The sequence below is a fragment of the Diceros bicornis genome, chromosome 6 (assembly GCF_020826845.1).
Source record: "Diceros bicornis minor isolate mBicDic1 chromosome 6, mDicBic1.mat.cur, whole genome shotgun sequence".
NCBI lineage: Eukaryota > Metazoa > Chordata > Mammalia > Perissodactyla > Rhinocerotidae > Diceros > Diceros bicornis.
Genome location: NC_080745.1, coordinates 86,804,274 through 86,823,745, shown reverse-complemented (window position 1 = coordinate 86,823,745; position 19,472 = coordinate 86,804,274). Strand labels below are relative to the sequence as shown.

The following is a 19,472-nucleotide window of genomic DNA, read 5'->3' as shown; positions in this document are numbered from 1 at the left end:
TCTTGTTTTTACTGTAAAACTTGGCTGTTGCTTCCTGTGTCTGTGTGCCTGCCTCTAGCTGCCGCCTGCCTCTTCTCAGTCGTTACTTCAGATTAGCTGCAGACAGGAAAATTGGACACTGATGCCTGGTGTTATATATACATTGAAGCCAGTTGGTCTGGAGTGAGGGCCCCAGGGCCTCTCCTGTAATAATGCGAAGAATACCTATCATTTATTGAGGCTTGCTATGTGCCAGATGCTGGGTAAAGCATTTTATATATATTATCTCATTTCCTCTTCACACCCACCCTGGGAGGTGAAGGTAGTTTTATTCCCATTTTACAGATGAGGAAATAAGGTTACAGAATGGTTGGTTAGTTCCCTGAGATCATAAAGCTGGCACAGAGTTGAGTCAGACTGAAATGCAGGTCTGCTTGATTCCAAACCTGTAAGGGCTTTGACTGCTCAGAAAACATTTTTTCCTACATCCCAACTTTCTACCAAGTTTCGAATCATTTGGTTCCCTAGGCAAGATGCAAGGGAGGAGCTGGCTGCATATTTTGGAGATTTGATCTTAGTGAAAAATTCCTCTTTTTTATGGAATGAAATAATAGTTTAGAATGTACTTTCTATGCTGTAAAGCATGTAAGGTAGTTATTAACAAATATAACATCAATGATGAACTTAATATAGAGTCAAGTATGCTTTGATAACTTTAAAAAACTGCCTGTGTTTCGCATGACACACATTTTGGGCCAGCCATGAAGATCCTGCAGGTCACAGTTTGCGAATCCCTGTTTTAGACAAAGCACTGATGAGGTGTCACAGTCACCAGGAAAGGTGAAATCCGGCAAGGAAACCGTAAGGATCAGGTTACAGGAAGAGCTTGCTCTAGGAGAGGAAGCAAGGAAGAAATTATAGTAACTCTAAACAGAGGCAAAGAGGAAGGCATCTTTATCAGGAAGTGGGGAGAATAGGGTCAGTTGTCCAGATAACTAAGACGTGACAGCTGTGGTTGTTGTAAACACACGTTTTGCCAGAAAATAACCTGTGTGACATTGGGGCAGTTACGTCTTGACTTGGGAACAGGTGCCATCTGGGTTTCCAGCGTTCCTTTGGCATATCTGCTTCTGGTGTTAATTAGCAAGGGGTTCTTTAAGGCAAAAGCATTAATTCACTTGATTCACTGGGTGTTTGGATGAATTGATTTGGCCTGAATTGCTCATGATTCACTTTACTCATATAAACACACTTTTTGGAACTCATAAACATACAATTATACTGGTTTAACTTAGTCGCATCTATTGTTTATAACCTGTAGAAGGGCATATCAGTTAGCTTTTACCACATAACAAAACACTTCAAAACTCAGTGACTTAGAACAGCAACCGTTTATTATCTCTCATGTGTCTGTAGGGATTGGCTGGAGTCAGCAGGGTATTGGCTGCTCCAGGTTGGGCTCAGCCAGGTGGCTCTGCTCCACAGGTCTCTCATCCTCCTCCTGGCCAAGCCGCCATGTTCTTCCCGTGGCTATGGCGGAAGTGCGGAGGGCAAGTGGACACACGCGACCTGTCCTAAGGCCTGGCCTTGGGACTGGCATGTTGTCACTTCTGCCTCATTCTGTTGGCCAAAGTAAGTCTCCAAACTCAAACTGAAGGGTAGAGAAATGTATTCCACTCCTTTAGTTGGAGGAACCGCCAAGTTGTTCATGTGGTGAAGGGTGTGAATACAGGGAGTGATAATAAATTGGAACCAATAATGCAGTCTACCAAAATAGTAATAAACTGATACTTATCAAATACTTAATGTGGACAAGGACTATGTATATAGAATAATAGCTAACATTTATTTAGCACTTGCTATGGGCCAGTCTTGTAAGCACTTGCCATGAGTTGGTTCACCTAATGCCCACAGCCGTGCTGTGATATAGGTCCTAGGATTATTTCCAGTTTACACCTGCGGAAACGGGAGGAGAGAGGTCTAGCGACTTGCTCAAAGTCAAAGCCGGGTAACTGGCTCCAGCACCTGGGCTCCAATGCTATATGTGATCTGCTATCGTCAAGGACTTCTCTTGTGAATGCAGAGGCCCAGATCACTTAAGTGACTTCCCTGAAGTCACAAGGTGGATGTGACTTTAGCCTCCTGGCCTGCGTGACTGCTGACTGTGTTCTTCCCACTATGCCATAGGCCGGGGAGTGTTAATCAAGGCGTGTAGCTTTATTCTGTTTATCGACTGCGTTGTGATCAAAAGCATAGAGCTGTAGGTGTGAGATTGAAACTGATAGTCTGTTGTCTGTACAGAATTGTCCAGTCTTGTTAGCTTTCTCCTCAGTCTCAGTGACAATCTTATGATGTCTTTGAGCTAAATGTGAAAAATCTTCCCTCTTCCACTTGTTGATAAATATTCCTTGAAAAAGTGTATTTCCATATATATAGCCCAAAGAGAAATGTCAGCAGTTTAGACATACTAATCAGAAGAAGGCTTTGTGTTTTAGTAAAGGTTAATTAAGACGCATTGAATTTTTTTCTTTAAAACATAAAAGTAAAATAATGTAATTAGCTATTTTTCCTGTCTCCTCCCAGAGGGCAGACGTAAATGTTGTACCTAAATGAAGCTATTTATTTAAATCCATCCAGATTTCTTTTGAAGTTTCATACATCTTTCTTCTGCTATATCAGCTTATAGCTACAATAATTTAATAAGTTTTTCCTAGGGTGAAATTGGATGCCCTTTATCGATCTTACACTGAGGGGGCATTCAATTACTTAATCTAAAGTGGTATTTCTGGGTCTCTTGATTACAATTTTGTTATAAATGGCTTGCTAATGATGCTTGGGGTACATAGGTTAATAGGGGGCATCCCAGCCAGGGCTGGGTAATTGAGTGCTTTCTATTTTGGGAACAGTTATCTGATCTCTCACAGGGGTACCGGGTTCCCACAATTACAGTCTGCATCTATAGGGCACAGTGTTGAGCCCGGGCTGGGAAGCAATCTCACTGAAACCTAAACCTGAGTGCTCTGGTTTAATACCTGAATGGGAGTGCCAGGAGTCCTGTCTAATCCGAGTCCACTGGCACCAAGGTGTAGACATACCAGACAGCTGAAGTGCAAGGGACGTGCATTGCTTACTTTTTAAGGAAGAACAACCTGAGTGTTAGGTTTCTAAAGGACTGTTCTGGGGACGGTATGTGGCATAAGAAAAAGGCCAATTCAGGAACAGAGCTGCAATCCTTTTTCCTTTCAGTGCAGTCACATTGATTTGATTTTTCTTTACTGAGTTGTGTTAGTTAATAGTTATATGTATTGTAAAGATCCTTTGGAAAGAATATGTAGCGTGCATCCCTTTTTGCACTTGGACAAATCCCAGCTCTGACTCCAGCTCTTCAAGGCCCTTCAGAGTGGTCCCTGCCCCCCACCTGCCCCACAGCCCAGGGGTCTGCCCTCTTGGGTCCCCATGGGCTTTGATCCCCAGCTTCTCCCCTTTAGGGGGTCTTTACTTCCCTTGATCCCCATGTAGCTGGCTTCCTTCTTGTCATTCAGATATCCCCTCCTAAACCAGGTCTTCCCTGGCCGTCCTGTCTGCTGGGGCTCCCCTTTCTCCAAGGCAGCTGTTCTCACCAGGGGTAGAGGTCAGGGATGCTGCTAAACATCCCACAGTGCACAGAACAGCCCTGACAACAAAGAATTATCCAGCCCCGCTTCTAATGGTTTCATTGTATTCTCCCTTTTTATTTTCTTGTTAGCCTTCATTGGTGTCTGTGGTGATGATCTTCTTCGTTTGTGATTTTTTGTTGTCTGTTGCCCTGCAGCCCCCATGAGGGTTGGTCTGGAAGCCTTGAAGCTTCAGGCTCTGTACTTAGAAGCCTGCCCAGCCGTGCATTCACCAGGTCATATGACTCTTGTCTTAAATCAGTGTTATCAAGGTGTATTTTACTTACGATACACTGGCCATATGTTTTGGTAAAACTTGTAACTGTAAGATAGTTTTATATTTTTTCTCAAAGAGGGTCCCTCCTGGTGTTTCCCCACACCAACAAATTCTCTAGCTCTCCAGACACCGGCTGGGCCTCCTACAATTCAATCCGATTCTAACAGTGACTACCCGGAGTTAGCATAGACCCCACAGGTTAAGAGCTCAGTCCCCGAAGACTGCCGCCACTCAGACGCCAGTCACAAGTGTTGGGTCCTCAGGTACCCACACTTCTGTCCAACTTGGCTACAAATTCAGAGGTTCCCACAACGCCCTCCTCTGGTTGGAAAATTGGCTAGAATGATGCGCAGAACTCAGGAGAGCGCCTTACTTACTATGACCAGCTTGTTACAAAGGATGCGGCTCAGGAACAGCCAACTGAAAGAGATGCCGAGGGCAAGGGAAGGAGGGGGCTCAGAACTTCCGGGCAGGCTCTGGGGGAGCCGCCCTCCCAGCACCTCCACGTGTCCACCAACTAGAAAGCTCTCTGAATCCTGTCTTTTAGGGGTTTTTGTGGAGGTTCCATTAAGTAGCTGTGATGGATTAAATCATTGGCCTTTGGTGATTGACTCAATCTGCAGCCCCTCTCTCCTCCCTGGAGGTTGGTAGACTGGGCTGAAAGTTCCAGCCCTCTGTTCAAGGCTTGATGTTTCTGGTGACCAGCCCCATCCTGAAGCTACCTGACGGCTCATCAAGAGTCACTTCCTTAGCATAAACTCTGGTGTAGTTGAAAGGAGCTCATTATGAATAACAAAAGATGCTCTATCACCCCTGTCACTCAGGAAATTCCCAGGGTTTTAGAAGCTGTGTGCCAGGAACTGGGGACAAAAACCAAATATTTATTTTTTATATATCACCACCTCCTCTTGTCTTGGCTTCAGGCCCCCACATCTGACTTGCATCTTCAGCTGTGCCCAGTAAACAGTTGGCCTTCAGAAGGGATCTGCTGAGCCAAAGAACAAATGAATGATGGATTATAGGAGATGATAACACTGTATCTGAGTGGTTTTTTAGGGCCCTTAAGGCATCTGGAATTGTCTCGCCAGTTCTTGGCTCCTCGTTTTACGTTTAAAAATCTAGAAGGAGTGAGAGGCCTGGCTGGAGGGTGCAGCCTGCCTGGGGAACAAATGCTTTGGCCACCACGTCCGAGAGCCTCTCTTGAGATTGTCAGCTTCTCTATCTACCCAGGTCCATTTATTTACATTGCTTGTAATAAGAAACCTTTGTTCTTGTTTAGGAATATTTTGCTCGTTCTGTTGGGTCCAGATTTTGTACATTCTTGTCTTGGAGCTTCAAAGACCCATGTTTTAAAAAAATCTAATTAGACCTTCTGCAGCCAGAGAGACAGAAGAGTGAGAACTCGCTCCCGCTGAGATCCTGGTTGGAGTCTCATTTTAACCCCGTGTGGCCTTGTCTTCACCATGTAAACAGTGTTTTCTTGGCTTAGTGATGGGCTTTCCAAGTAGAAGATCTTGCCCTTTTGTTTCTTTGGTTTGGAAGAATTGTTTGTACCAAGCGATGGGTCAGGGGTGGTTGAGCAACTGGGAGGCAGAGATTTGAGCCTTGAGGTTCCTGACACGTCCCTCCAATGGCTCTCAGGGATGAGGGGGCCGTGGAGCCCGGAATGTTGGCCTGGTTCCTGAGTAGTTTGCTCCCACAGCCCCAACTCCTCTGCCCTTCTCAGAACTGCCCTGACCTGGATCTCGGCCTTTACTGACTAGCATTTCTCAAACTGCTTCCTTGGGACTTCAGTGAGAATTCCGTGACCAACTATGTTTTGGAAATTTTGTGTATTATATTTCTCTCCTGTGGATTCACAGGGCTTATTAGCATTTTAAAGGCCCTGAAAAGTCCTATTGTAAAGAAATCTGTGTAATTTTGTCCATCTTTTCTCCAAGTAATTTAAGCACAGAACACATCAACAACATGCAGAACATTGTGTGGAAGACATTTTAGGAGACACGGCTTGGCTATTTCTTGGTCAACATATTTTGATAAAACATGGGCCTTTTGGTCCAAGGGAAGGGAATGCTTCTACTGGTGAGTTCTGATCATTCAGGTTGTCAGCCAATATGGGGAGGCTTTAATGCGGGGTTAGTTAATATACCTTCTCTGGGGACAATAACGATTGCTTGAAGCGTGTGTGTGTGCAGAGTCGGAGGGGAGTCTATCGCCTGTGGGTAATTCTCAGGTTCTAAGGAAAAGTAATGTGATATAGGATCTCCCATCTTTGGTTCCACTTTAGATGTTCTCGGCGTTCACTGACAATTAAAAATCATAATAGTAAGAGTCATTGATGATGCTAGTATTATTAATGTTATCTATATTTTATGAGATGCTAAATATGTTTAGGCATTTTGCAAACACTTTACATGCATTAACTGGGTTAGTACTTGTTACAAACCCATAAGGGAGGTGAGGAAACACAGCTAGTTAGCAGTGGTCTACCACTGCTAGGAACTAAGTAGGTCTGCTTTTTTGCTCTTTTTACAACATCTACAAAGAAGTGTCGTTTGGGCAACAATACATTTTATAACCACAAGATTCTATTAACGGATTTTTAAGAATCATGTTTTCCCCACGACGATGAAAGTGAAAAATTGTTTCAGGGTCTGAAGTGTTATGTTACTGAGGGGAATACTGCACATTGGATTTAATTGCTTAATAACTTAAAGTCAAATGATTTTTTATATGATACACTCACTTCAATGCTTCTAAATTTTCATTAACTTTTGCTTCCTAAACTGATAATAAAGGTTAGCTCTGGATAAGAGACTATTGGTGCTACTGGGAGAGAAAAAGCATTTCTCTGCCTACTCCCATCCTAACCATCCTCCTTCTTGGATTTTTTGTTGCCTTACAAACACTGATATTTCAATTCATCCTTCAAGTTTGTAGTCACTGACTGTGCGTGAATCTGAAAACGATTGCAAAGTCCTGGGATTGGAGATCCAGTAACTTAGATGTGTCAAGGCAGAGGCATTCGAGGGTATGTGGGTTGTGCAAAATATGAGGTGTTGAATGTGGTGCTGGTGTTGGGGCCATGTTGGTGGCAGAGATTGAACCCTAAAGCCAAGCACTAAGGATCTAAAACCTCTCCCTTTACCCTATAGGACCCTCTATGACCTGCTTGTGACCCAGCAGGCTCAGCTGAAACTTAGAAGTAGAAAAGAGATGTTAACATCTCTCCTTGGAAGATGACCCCTGGGTTATTACTGTTATCACTTAATGTAATAAAACTTTTTCCCTTGTTGTTTAGGTAATCTGACATTTTAAAGATTTTGCTCCCCATGAAGAGGAAACATTTCAAGGGAACCCGGGATGTAAAAGAAGGAACCTTCCTGGGCATCTCCATGGATGGCATGCTGGTCCATCCCTCACTGAGAAGACCATGATGTCTTCTAATCTCTTGGGTGTTTCCACGTTCTCCAGCAAGAATTCTTCCTCTTCATTTTGTGCCATGGGAAAAACCTGAAGGACAGGCGGAATTGCCCCTGAACTCTTGGCTTTTTCCACTGTTGCACTGGCTCTTAGAGAACATGACAATTGGAGATCACTTCCGTTGGCTGTCGTTCAGGGTAGAACCAAAGACTGTGCTTCCTCATTCTCTAGTGCTTTGGCACCCGCTCGTTTTTATATTTATTTCTGTTGCTTGTGCCTTCCAACCACCTTATATAATCACAAGACGTCCTTAAAGTTTCCAGCGTGACTTGCATGCATCCGGACTCCTCGGGGGCTCGCCCATGGCTCGTTGGGCCAGCAGTCCAAGGGCATTACCATGAGGCACTGCATTAATTGCTGCATACAGTTGTCACCCGACGACTCGCACAAACAGCGAGTTGGCTGCCGAGGAGGCCCGCATCACAGTTGCCAAGAGTGCCCTGCATGCAAAGGAGAAAACAAAATTGTGTTTCGTGTGGACGGTAAGCAGATGAACTTGCTTGCTGTTCTCGAAGTGAGGGCTGACGGGAACGAGAGCTGGGGTGGGTTTTTGCGCTTCAAGAAGGGGAAACGATGTAGTCTCATTTTTGGATTGATAATAATGACCTTGGTGATGGCGTCTTACATCCTTTCTGGGGCCCACCAAGAGCTTCTGATCTCATCGCCTTTCCACTACGGAGCCTTCCCCAGCAATCCCAGCTTGATGGACGGTGAAAACCCGAGTGACACGAAAGAGCATCATCACCAACCCTCTGTAAATAATATTTCATACGTGAAGGACTATCCCAGCATTAAATTAATTATCAACAGCATCACAGCCAGGATAGAGTTCACGACCAGACAGCTCCCAGACGTAGAAGATCTCAAGAAGCAGGAGCTGCATGTGAGTAGCCTTGTGCTAGTCTCTGTTGATTGATTTTAGAAATGGATGCTGCCTTCCTTTCCTGTCACCATCTTTGGGAACACAGGAAGAAAATGACAGAAAAATTTCTCAAGTGTAACAAGGATAATTTGACAGCCTTTTGGATCAGGGCACACTGGAGGAGTGCTGTCTGTTGATGCTGTTTACATCAAGATGGGAATTCACAGGGCTGAATGGCACAGCTGAAATGCCGGAGGACCACCCTTCTCCTAATTCCATCCCTTGGACTTCGTGCCTGAAATGTGGTCGTGGCTGTTAAAGTTGCTTTTGTCAATCACCATCATCCTGTTTCTGTCCTTTTCTAATTAGTATTTTTGTCTCTAATGGCCATTTAAATATACAACCAGTAAAAAGATTCCAACTGTTTAACTTAGACTGCCGTGTGTGTGTGTGTGTGTGTGTGTGTGTGTGTGTGTGTGAAGGATAAGTCATGGTAGAATCGATTTTGATTAAACTTTCATCTTCATTCTCTCCAAATTTTATTTTTATTTTGGCATAAGGAAAACATGATCATTGTCTATTTACCAAGTTTGGCTTTATTAGAGTATTTAATCGTTGTCAAATAATACTTTAGATTTGAGCATCACAATAAGTATTATAGCAGGATCATATTGTGGTTAGAATGTGTTTTTGCTAATTTTTGCCCCCTCGGTGTGTCTCTCCCTTTTTTCCTCTTCGTTGCAGATGTTTTCGGTAATCCCCAGTAAATTTCTCCCAAGTAGTAAGAGCCCCTGTTGGTACGAGGAGTTCACGGGGAGGAACACCACCGACCCCTACCTGACCAACTCCTACGTGCTCTACTCCAAGCGCTTCCGCTCCACCTTTGACGCCCTGCGCAAGGCCTTCTGGGGCCACCTGTCCCACGCCAACGGGAAGCACTTCCGCCTCCGCTGCCTGCCCCACTTCTACATCATCGGGCAGCCCAAGTGCGGCACCACCGACCTCTACGACCGCCTCCGGCTGCACCCTGAGGTGAAGTTCTCGGCCATCAAGGAGCCGCACTGGTGGACACGGAAGCGGTTTGGTGAGTGACGGCTCTGATTGCAAGGGGAGGGCCTCAGCGTGCGTGTGTGGTGCCCTTTACTGTGGCCCAGAGCCCTCTCTCATTCATTCACCCTTCCTTTCCTCAGGGTCGAGTGGGAGTGGAGAGAGCCCGATGTGAGCCCGGCGCTGTGCGGGGCTCCATGAGGGAGGCAGCGCAGAGGAGATGGGAAAACACTCGGGGACACAGAGATTAGACAGTTAACTTGTCTGAGGTCCCACAGGCAAACATCTGACGGGGGCTGGAACCCAGCTCCAATCACCTAGTAAACATTTATTGAGTGCCAGCTGTGTGCAAGGCAAGGGGAAAGGTGCAGAATTGGCAGCTCATCTTGTCCCAGAGAGCTTTGGTCTGTGTGCCAGCCGTGAGTGCCGGGTGCCGGGTGCACGTTTGTCTGGGGCTGTCTACCCCCAGCTCTGTGCCCCTTGGCTGGAGCCCCCACACCAGAAGGAGACGGTAGAAAGAAAGGCTGCTGCTGGGGGTGTGGTCCCACCTTCCTGCTTGCTCAGCCAAGGGCCCTGAGCACGTCACTGAGCTGCTCTCGGCCTTGTTTTCTCCGACCTGCTCCGTCTGCTTCATGGGGTCAAAATGGAAACACACAGAGAGAGTTCTGGTGACCCTGCTGGCAGCACCTTTTTCCCACGGGCTTGACCGTGGACGCTGCCCGTCCCTCCCATGCCCAGCCCCAGCCACCCTGTGGCCCTCGGGTCACTGTTTCCTCTCCTTAACCTTTCCTCTTCTGCCAGGAGACGTTTGGTCACTGGAGCTCAGGGGTGACTAATGCCACAGGCCAGGCGGGCCTCGAGGGCGTTTTCTGAGTAAAGGACGCAGGTTGCTTAGAAGGGATTCTTACAAGTTTTCCTTTGTAGAACCTAAGTTTAGACCAACACTTAATGTGTTTCCTGACAAACGTTTGACCTAATCCTTCTGATGTGCCTCCTGGAGTGAACGACAGAAGTGTAATGGGTCTCTGTGGTTTGGCAGTGGCGGCTGTGGGAGCCAGAGTCTCACGTTTCTGTCATTTGTTGGGTGCTCTTCCTACATGGCACACCATTTTCCCTGATGAAAACCAGGTTCCCATCAGCAGGGAGGAGGGCAGCACAGGGCATGCCTCTGGAATCTAGTGTCCGTGTCACCTTGAACCTCTTGCTGTTTGGCCCATTGATGTTCTCGGTCCACTTTCCACTTTAACCTTGGTAGCTGTGGTTTGGGAGAGTGTTGTTGGTACATTTGCAGGGGAAATGTACCCACTTTTAAGGTAAGGGGCAAATTTAGACTGCATGTGGCTAACACTAGAACAACTAGTGAGTTCAACCCAAGCATCTGTGCAACATTAATTTCCCTTGTTGTTTGGGCATACAAACCAGCTGCTTGATCAAATAGGCCGGGAGATAGAACCTCAGATAAAACCTGTCTTTTCTGTACTATAGTGTGTGCATCCCGGATGCCAGTGCTGCCACGTCAGGGTCTCACCTGGTACACATGTTAGCCAGCCCTAAACTCTCCGGCCCTCCAAGCAGACACATTTATAGTTCTTGAACGGGTGTGCTGTCCTCGAAGCCACCATTGTGCAGCTGAATGGTGGTGTCTTCCACGCCTTGAAGTGCACATGGGCTAAAAGGGGCAGCCGGTTCACAGACGCCCCTCCCACTGTTGCCCCCTTCTGCAGCTGACTGAGGGGAGCCATGGCTGCTGCCGGTGGGCCCCTGGGCCTCTCCATCCCTCTCTGGTCACTCCCCAGGAGGCCACCACCCCAGCAGTGGTAGCTTTGTCCTCAGTAACGCCTGCTTCTTGGTTCTCATAGGAATCGTCCGCCTGAGAGATGGGCTGAGGGACCGCTACCCTGTGGAAGATTATCTGGACCTGTTTGACCTGGCCGCACACGAGATTCATCAAGGCCTGCAGGCCGGCTCTGCAAAGGAGCAGAGCAAGATGAATAGAATCGTTATTGGTACGGCTTCTGTGTAGCTCCCAAGAGGGCCCCGCTCCTGCCCTGGGCCACACGCCGCTTTGCTCTAGCTGTGGAACAGTTCTGTGATGCCTGCCCTCGGCTGTTGAGCAAGCACGTCCCCCTGGCCGTCACTCTTACCCCTACGTAAAACGTTCGTATTGCTTGTACAATTTCTATAAAGCAGAAATGTTTAGTAGACTTTCTAGTTCCATGGAGACTCCAGCACAGCTGAAGTGGCTTTTTTAAAAAGTTGCCATTTCTTTGTTTTTATTTAAATTAAGTTTGCCTACTTGACTTCTTTTCGTGATATACCAATCTAAGTTTGGATGAGGATCATAAATGCAATTAACCGACTAGTCATCGATTTAACACATGGGGCTTTTGTAATCCTGGGCCACTGGGACCCTGTGAAGATGGAGGCAGCTTCTCCTGAAATAGATGCCCTGACACATCGTTGGTGACTAATTGCTGTTGAAAAAGCCTAGCCCTTGTCAACCTAATGCCTTTAGATATTCAAAATGAAATGGTTTGATTAATAATCATTTCTTTTTAATTCACAAGAATGTTTTATAAAAAACATATCTATTTGCTCTTTGTATTGGATTCAGTTTAGGAGAAGGCGTTGATCCACATACACCTTCTGAAAGAGAGAAACCTAATCACATATTTTACTTAAATTAGTTACCCGAGGCAGCAATCTATTTTTTTATTTTCCTAAATCTATTAGATTTTGATTCTCCAAATTCAATGAATCTACTAGTGACTAAGAGGAGTTGTAATCAACCATTTGAAAGAACATGTCCCTCATGTTCAAGGGGACAGGCTTACATGCCTAACCCCTGATTTATTTCTTCTTTTTTTTTTTTAACCTCAAAGAAATCAAGTCCTGGGAGCCAGATGAGATCATATTCCCCTTCCAGTGTGAATTGGCTACTAGCTATTTTCTTGCAGCCTTGGGCCCAAACACCTCAAATCACGAGTCTAATTAATATTTGACTGTGACTCCCACACCGTGTGCCGCTGGGAATATCTCATGTTCTTATGAAAGAGCTAAAAACATGCATCCTAGGGCCAGGAAATGGAGCCTAAGATAATGAATAAAAAAGGAAAGCCTTAGTTTGGTTTCCTGATTTTACTTACTTTTAGATTTAAAAAGGAAAAACAAAGAATACATTTACTGCTCTGACATTTACCTAGAGCGGAGTTTGGTGAGTTTTGTGGAAGCGGAGAGGCAGGTGGAGAACTGGCATCTAGTCCTGCCCACGCCTCCACCTGGCTCTGTGCCAAGCGACAAGGCAGTCTTCGTGATCCTGAACTCAGTCTGCACATCTGTAAAATGAGCTCCTGGAACCAGCTCCGTTCCCGGCTCCTCTCAGCCCTAATATGTGTTTTTGCTCTGCTTTACCTTCCTCCAGTCAGATCCATGGTAGAAGGATAAGGGTCTCTCTTCATCTCAGCCAACGGGTCCATGAGGGCCTTTCCTCAGTGGTCTGGGCTAACGGCTGGAGTCACTCGGGACTCCAGTGGCTGGGTTCTCTGGGGCTGGGGCTCTAGACATGCTGACAGGTCCCTGCCTCTGCTTTCTTGGCCCCCTGCTCTGCCAGTCAAAGTGCTCACGTGGGGCTCTGACTGTTTATTGAACTGTTGGTCTTCCCCTAGATTGTAAGGTCTGAGAGGGGAGTGGATGGTCCGTCTTGTTTCCTTCATCTATCCCTAAGGCCAAGCACAATGCCATGCACGTGTTAGACACCAAATGAATGCTTTCTGGATGGATGGATGATGGATGAAGGATGATTGAAGGAAGGATGGATGGATTGATGGGTAGATGGACAAGTGCTTCTGTTTTTTAGAATGAGTTCATTTATGAGATTTGACAGAATTTGTGCCAGTTTGGTTTTAGATACTTCCCTTGTCCTAACATTCCCTTATTCATTGTGTATAGAATTTTTAAAGGATTTCTGATTGACTTGTCTTTTCTGTATTCTATGGTATTATCTCTTAATAAAAAAAGAAAGAAAGAAAGTCCAGCACAGAAACGCTCACCTGGGCATGATTGTGCATTCAACAGAGTAAGTAGGGCCCTGCTACCTCACTGCATTAGTGTGCTGTGCCCATCACTGATCAAAGAGACTTGGTCTTTTGGCTCATATTTTCCCCGAATAAGTGACTTTGAGATGTATTATATACTCCCGTGTAAAATGTCGAGAAATTGATTGTATAATTGATTGATTTGCCTTTTTGTCTAAATCTCTGAAGACTGTCTTAAAAAAAAAAGAAAGAGAATTAGTTCAGTTATCTGAGAAAGAAATGTTGACGTGTCTGTGTCTTGGCCTTACCCCTGTCCTAGATGTATGTGTAACATTTTCATCCTTCGTTCATGCAGACTGTGATGAAACAGGGGCTAGAACCAACGTCCTGGTCCCCATCAGTGCTGAGTGGACACCAGATGTGTGCAGGGCAGTGGGGTGGGTGGGAGTCCAGGACACAGAACCTGAGACTGAGGTCCTGTGAGCCTTCCCGCAAAACCTTCCTCTCGTTCGGACTAACCCTTGTGATTTCAAGGAAAGACTGGTGCAGATTGCATCTAGTTTCTTAATGAGGATCAACTTCCTCAAGCTATTCCTTTATCCCTGATGCTTTTTGGAGGAAACTATCTAGTACGTTCTCAGTGGGCCCTTAAAATGCCACAGAGCTATGTGTCATGAGCAAAGTTAAATATTATGAAATTGGGAGGCCAGATGCTGAGAGAGCTTTTTTTGCACGTCCTGGAGAGGGGCGCCAGGAGGAAGAGGGATGCTCAGTGTTGTATGGACCACCTTGATTTCCAGATGGAGGTCCTTTTGTATGGGGTGTCAGTGCAGCAGAGGGTGGTTGCCAGACTCCTCTTCCTGGAGTCCCGTCTGCCAGCGTGGTGGATCAGCACGCTCACTGACGGCTCTGTAAGGGGAAGGCATCAGAGCCAAGTGTGGCCCCTACCACAGGCCGCTCTGCGTGAGCCCTAACTCAGCTCTGCTCATTTACAGTGTTTTCCGTTTCCAGGGGAGGCCAGCGCCTCCACCATGTGGGATAACAACGCCTGGGCGTTCTTCTATGACAATAGCACTGATGGCGAGCCGCCGTTTCTGACCCAGGACTTCATCCACGCCTTCCAGCCAGACGCAAAACTGATTGTCATGCTCAGGGACCCTGTGGAAAGGTGAGTGGTTTAGACTTTTGTTTTGGGCAGGGGGAGAAAAGGCGGTTTTGAAGAACAGTCTTCGCATCACAAGCAAGATTTTGCCTTTTAAATAAACAAGCTTAACTTGCAATGTTACTGCTATTTCTTATGTAAATGTTATCGTTGGGGCAATCTTCACTGTGTCTAAACAAATTGTGGATTGTTTTCTTTGCCATTCTGACCCTGTGGGCCTTCAGCCTCTGACCAGTTTGACCTGGGGACATGGGACTGCTCTTTGGGGTCTGTCAGGGCACAAGAGACCCCCCTGGAATTAGGGGTGTTGAGTTTCTCCGTAGGGTTTAACTCCTAGAATTCCTTGTCTCCTGACTTGATTCATGCTTTTATATTGTCAGTTCTAAATGTGCAGGCTCCAGCTTTTCCTGAGAGACCAAAAGGAAGAAAAATGACGGACACAGCCGCTTTGTCTTAAAGAGCAGGGGGGTTGCCCAGTATGGATGGGGCAGAGCTAGCGTGATATTGAACAGTGTGGGGGTGGCTGGGCCAGTGCTGGGCGATGCTTACACTATTGGTGGTGTCTGTGTGGGTGACAGAATCTCAGAGCTGCCAGGATCTTAAAGTCATTTAGTCCAGTGCGCCCCCCTGACCAGTACCACCACATCAGAGATACGAGGCCCCCAGTCTGGTCCAGGACCCTTGGGTGGGAGTTTCCCACTCAGGTTGGCCAGTCCAGCTCAGGACAGCTCTTTGAGAGCATTCTTCCTATTTTGAGACCAAGTCTGTCTTTTGGGACCGTCCACGCTTTGCACCTGTTTCTTCCCCATGGAGCTCCGCAGACCAAGTCTATCCCTTCTGAAAGGGGAGAGCCTACTGGATATTGAAGGCAGCAGCCATGGCCTTCTGTGTCTTATTTTTCTCTAGGCTAACTGCCTCTTGTTATGGGTTGAATTAAGACCCCCAAAAAGATATGTTGAAGTTCTAATACCCCCGCCGTACATGTGAATGTGACCTTGTTTGGAAATAGGGTCTTTGCAGATGGACTCAAGTTAAGATGAGGTCATATTGGAGTAGGGTGGGCCCTAATCCAATGGCTGGTGTCCTTATGAGAAGAGGAAGTTTGGACACAGAGACACGCAGACACAGGGAGAACACCATGTGCTGATGGAGGCAGAGGCTGGAGTGATGCTGCCAAAAGCCAGGCAACAACGCCTGGGATGGCCAGCGACCGCCAGCAGGGAGAGGCAGGGGACAGGTCCTCCCTCAGGACCCCCAGAGGGAACCGACCCTGCTGACACCTGGATTCAGGTGTCTAGCTCTCAGAACTGCAAGTGAGTAGTTGTTATATGCCCCCAGTTTGTGGTGATTCGTTACAGCAGCCCTAGCACCCTCATATACCCTGATTTCTTCCTGGGCTGGCGTGCATTCCTGGCCCCCTTGCCAGTGATAACAATAAGACATGGTTATTGTGGAAATTTTGGAAAATACATTAGAAAACTTTTTAAAGAATATCTATAATTTCCACCCAGATAACTATTATTTATATTTTGGTGTATTTTCTTCCAGACTGCTTATCTATGCAGATAAGTGTAGTGAGCGCGCGCACGTGTGTGTGTACACAGCTGTGTGAGTACATCTTGCTTCTTACACTTTGCATTGTGCCCCCAGAAGGACATGCCTTATAGTCCTGCCCGGAATGTGTCTCCACGGCCCTCTTGGGGGTTCTCAGAATGGCCCCTGCTGCTCTAACTGTGACCTGGTTGGAGGAGGACTGGATGCTCCTCGCTGCCTGTCCACCCCTGGCAGCACCATCTGGCACGTCTATATGCCTCAGATCGTTTTATTCTGCCCTTTGTACATCCTCCGTGCTCAGGGGTCTGTCCATTCAGGTGCTGGGCAGCCCCTGACCTCGGAGTAGCTCGCCATGTCCTACCTGCTCCTTCCTACCCTTCGGAGGCAGGAACTTGGCCCTCCTGCTCATGGAGTGGGCTGGTCCCCTGCGTTCGAGAACAGTTGACACAAATCAGTGGTTCTCTTGTGTAGACATGATTACATAACTGCTAGCCTTGAAAGGAAAGGCCTGGTGACTAAATGACCCTTTGCCGCCCACTCAGGTGTTTTCACAGCTGCTCTGCCTCCCTCCCCCGGCTTCCCCCAGCTGCGGTTCACAGAGTCGGAACTCTCTCAGGGGTGTGCTTTCTGCTCACTGTCTGTCTTCCTGTCACATCGCCCTAGTTCCTCATTCTGAGGAAGGTCACACTGTACCTCAACTTCAGAAGGCCAAGAGCGTCAAAACTGCTGCCTTTTGTCACCCTGGGCACAGAGAGGTGGGGACAGTCTGTGTCTGGGCTTGGCTCCCTGTGTGCCAGCCTTGTTCTAGGCCGTGGGGGAGCAGGAGCTCATGGTTGGTCCAGGAGACAGGCATGGCCATGGTTGTTCTGGTCTGCAGATTCAGCAACAGCAGAGAGGGAGGGTGAGATGTGGCACAGAAGAGGGAGAGGGCTCCTAGTGGGGGCGTCCAGAAAGGCTGTTCTGGAGGAGCTGAGGCTGGGCTGGGTTTTAAAGGATGAGTAAAAGTTGGCCAAGTAAACAAAGAGGGAAGGTAGTCAAGGGGCAGAAGCATTCTGAGCAGGGAGAACGGAGAGCACAAAGGTAAAGACTGTGTGTTCTCTTGTTGGAGAGCAGAGCCAGCTTCCCTGGCTGTGACCCTTTCTCCCTGCAGTTCTGATTTCACCTCTGAGGACGTGAGCTCCAGAAAGGGGAGCCTTTGAACAGGGAGGGTCGTCGTGCTGTCCAGGTTCAGACAGCTGAGCCAGAAGGAGGACCTGCCCAACTAACCTCTCAGACTCAGCCCGAAGTGTGCCTTCCTTAAGAAGGCCCCCAGGCCACAAGATGGCCACCCCGAGGAGTCATCATGTTTTCTTTTCGTTTAAGAACAAATACTCTATTTATACTAGGAACTGAAAGTGAAGGTTTCTTGCCTTCCTGGTCCTCAACTTAACAAAAATGGTTCATGAATTGAAATGTTTATTGAGCCCTGACCACATGTCAGGCACTGTGCTGGGTGCTGAGCATACACACATCAGTGGACAATGAAGGGGACCCGGTGCCTGCCCTCTGGGAGTTGGGACTTCATCAGAGGAGCGAAGCATTGACTCTGTCATGAAGAATATAATGGTGCCGAGGAGGAGAGGGGCAGGTTGCCATGGCTCAGCCTGCATCAGGAAGCTAACCCAGTGGTGGGGTTGCCTACTGCATTAGTCATCCACAGCTGCATAACAAATGACCCAGAAACTTAGCAGCTTGGAAAAGCACACTAACTATCTCACAGTTTCTGTGGGTCAGAACCTGGCACAGCTGTACTGGGTCCTCTGCTTCAGGGTCTCTTCCAAGGCTGCAGTCAAGGTGTCACCAGGGTGGGGCCTCATCCGAAAGCTTGACTGGGGAAGGATCTGCGTCTAAGCTCAGGTGGTCATTGGCAGAATTCAGTTCCTCAAGGGCTGTTGGAAGGATGGCCTCTGTTCTTTGCAGGCCATTGGCTAGAGGCTGTCCTCAGTACCTGACCGCTGGGCCTCACCAACATGGCTGCTTGTTTCATCAAAACCAGCAAAGGAGAGAGTCTGCTACTGAGTCGGAAGTCTCAATCTTTTGTAATCTGATCATGAAAGTGACAGCCCGTCACCTTTGCCATATTTTATCGGTTAGAAGCAAGTCACAAGGCTAGGCCACACTCAAGGGGAGGAGATTAGAAGGCGTGAATACCAAGGAGCGGGGATCATGGGGACCATCTTAGAAGTTACCTACCATGAGATTAGAAGGCATGAATACCAAGGAGCGGGGATCATGGGGACCATCTTAGAAGTTACCTACCATACCTGCTCTCTGTTCCAGTCGCTAGTCCTCTAGGAAACCGGGGCCTTACAGTCAGAAGAGGAGTAACTGCCCGTGTGGTACCGTGTCTGCTGGCAGAGCCTCCACACGCATAGTGGAGTGTGTTTCTGTGAGTATTTTCTGTGTGGGTTACTGACAGCAGCAGCTGTTTCATCGCTTTTTAAACATTTATAAAAACATGTAACAATAGGAATTTCTTCTTTTTTGAAACCCGTGACTCATGGCCTATCTGAAGTGGCTGGCTCGTTCCCCATCCCAGCAGAAAGAATGATAAATATTGGGTGTTTAGGTCACTGTTGAAGAAACAAACACTCAGAGCCCAAGTGGATCCTGGGCCATTAGCCCACTTCAGTCATTCCGTGACCTTGCACTTCTGCAAGTGGGAGAGTCCCTGGGTTGCTTGCTGCCAATGGGATTCCACTGAATCATTCTTTTCCTTCTGCAAATTGGCTTGGAGAGGAGCAGGGAGAAACTTTTGTTTCTAGTTTTAGATTCATATTTAGCCTTTATTTCTGTAATTGATCAAAAGTAGAGATTTGAAAATGCTGGAGTTGTAAGCAAAACCAAATCCATCACTAGAAAGATGTGAAGATGTCCATTTATTTTTCTGGAGAAGAGAGGAACAGCGGAAAGTGAATGGGAGGGTTCTTGCGGCCAAAAGGGCCAGCCAAGAATTCTTGTTGCCCGTTTCTCTATGTAAGAGATAATGACAATTTAAAACTCAAGTGAAGCATTCCTAGGCTGAATTGCCCCAGTTAATTAAAAAGAATCCACCAATTGCAAGCAGAATTTTTCTTCATTTAATTAGATTTTTAAGTGGAAAAGACTGTTCTTTTCAATGTGTCTCACATTAGCCTCCTGCCTCCTCATTTGTGAGATGGTTGATGGAGTTTGGCTCTTAATTCAGAGGCAGTTACGGCCCCCATGAATGTGAAAAATGGCTGGAAGGTGCTGACCCCTCCATCGTAGTTCATTCAGGGGCCATTTGGAGAGGGGTCATGCACCATCTGTTAAGGATTTTATCCTCTCTGAATTTTGGTTTTAATTCTGCACGTAGACTTAATGCAATGTGCAGAAACTACCACCACAGGAGCGATTGGTT

The 19,472-nt window shown here is 47.0% G+C and overlaps 1 protein-coding gene across 16 annotated transcripts in view; it reads left to right on the top strand.

Moving 5' to 3' along the window:
* The window catches only part of CHST15 (carbohydrate sulfotransferase 15), a 79,696-nt gene that overhangs the window by 36,100 nt on the left and 24,124 nt on the right, over positions 1-19,472 (top strand). For 10 of the 16 annotated variants that reach the window (XM_058544221.1, XM_058544218.1, XM_058544217.1 and 7 more), the window contains 4 exons: positions 7,211-8,275; positions 8,999-9,338; positions 11,161-11,307; positions 14,347-14,503. In XM_058544221.1, coding sequence (XP_058400204.1) covers positions 7,730-8,275; positions 8,999-9,338; positions 11,161-11,307; positions 14,347-14,503 — 1,190 coding nt within the window. In that variant the 5' untranslated portion in view covers positions 7,211-7,729. Of the gene's footprint in view, positions 1-670; positions 1,612-5,849; positions 5,992-6,019; positions 6,941-7,210; positions 8,276-8,998; positions 9,339-11,160; positions 11,308-14,346; positions 14,504-19,472 lie in introns of those variants that run through there. The other 6 variants (XM_058544214.1, XM_058544210.1, XM_058544209.1 and 3 more) reach the window with 5 other exon arrangements.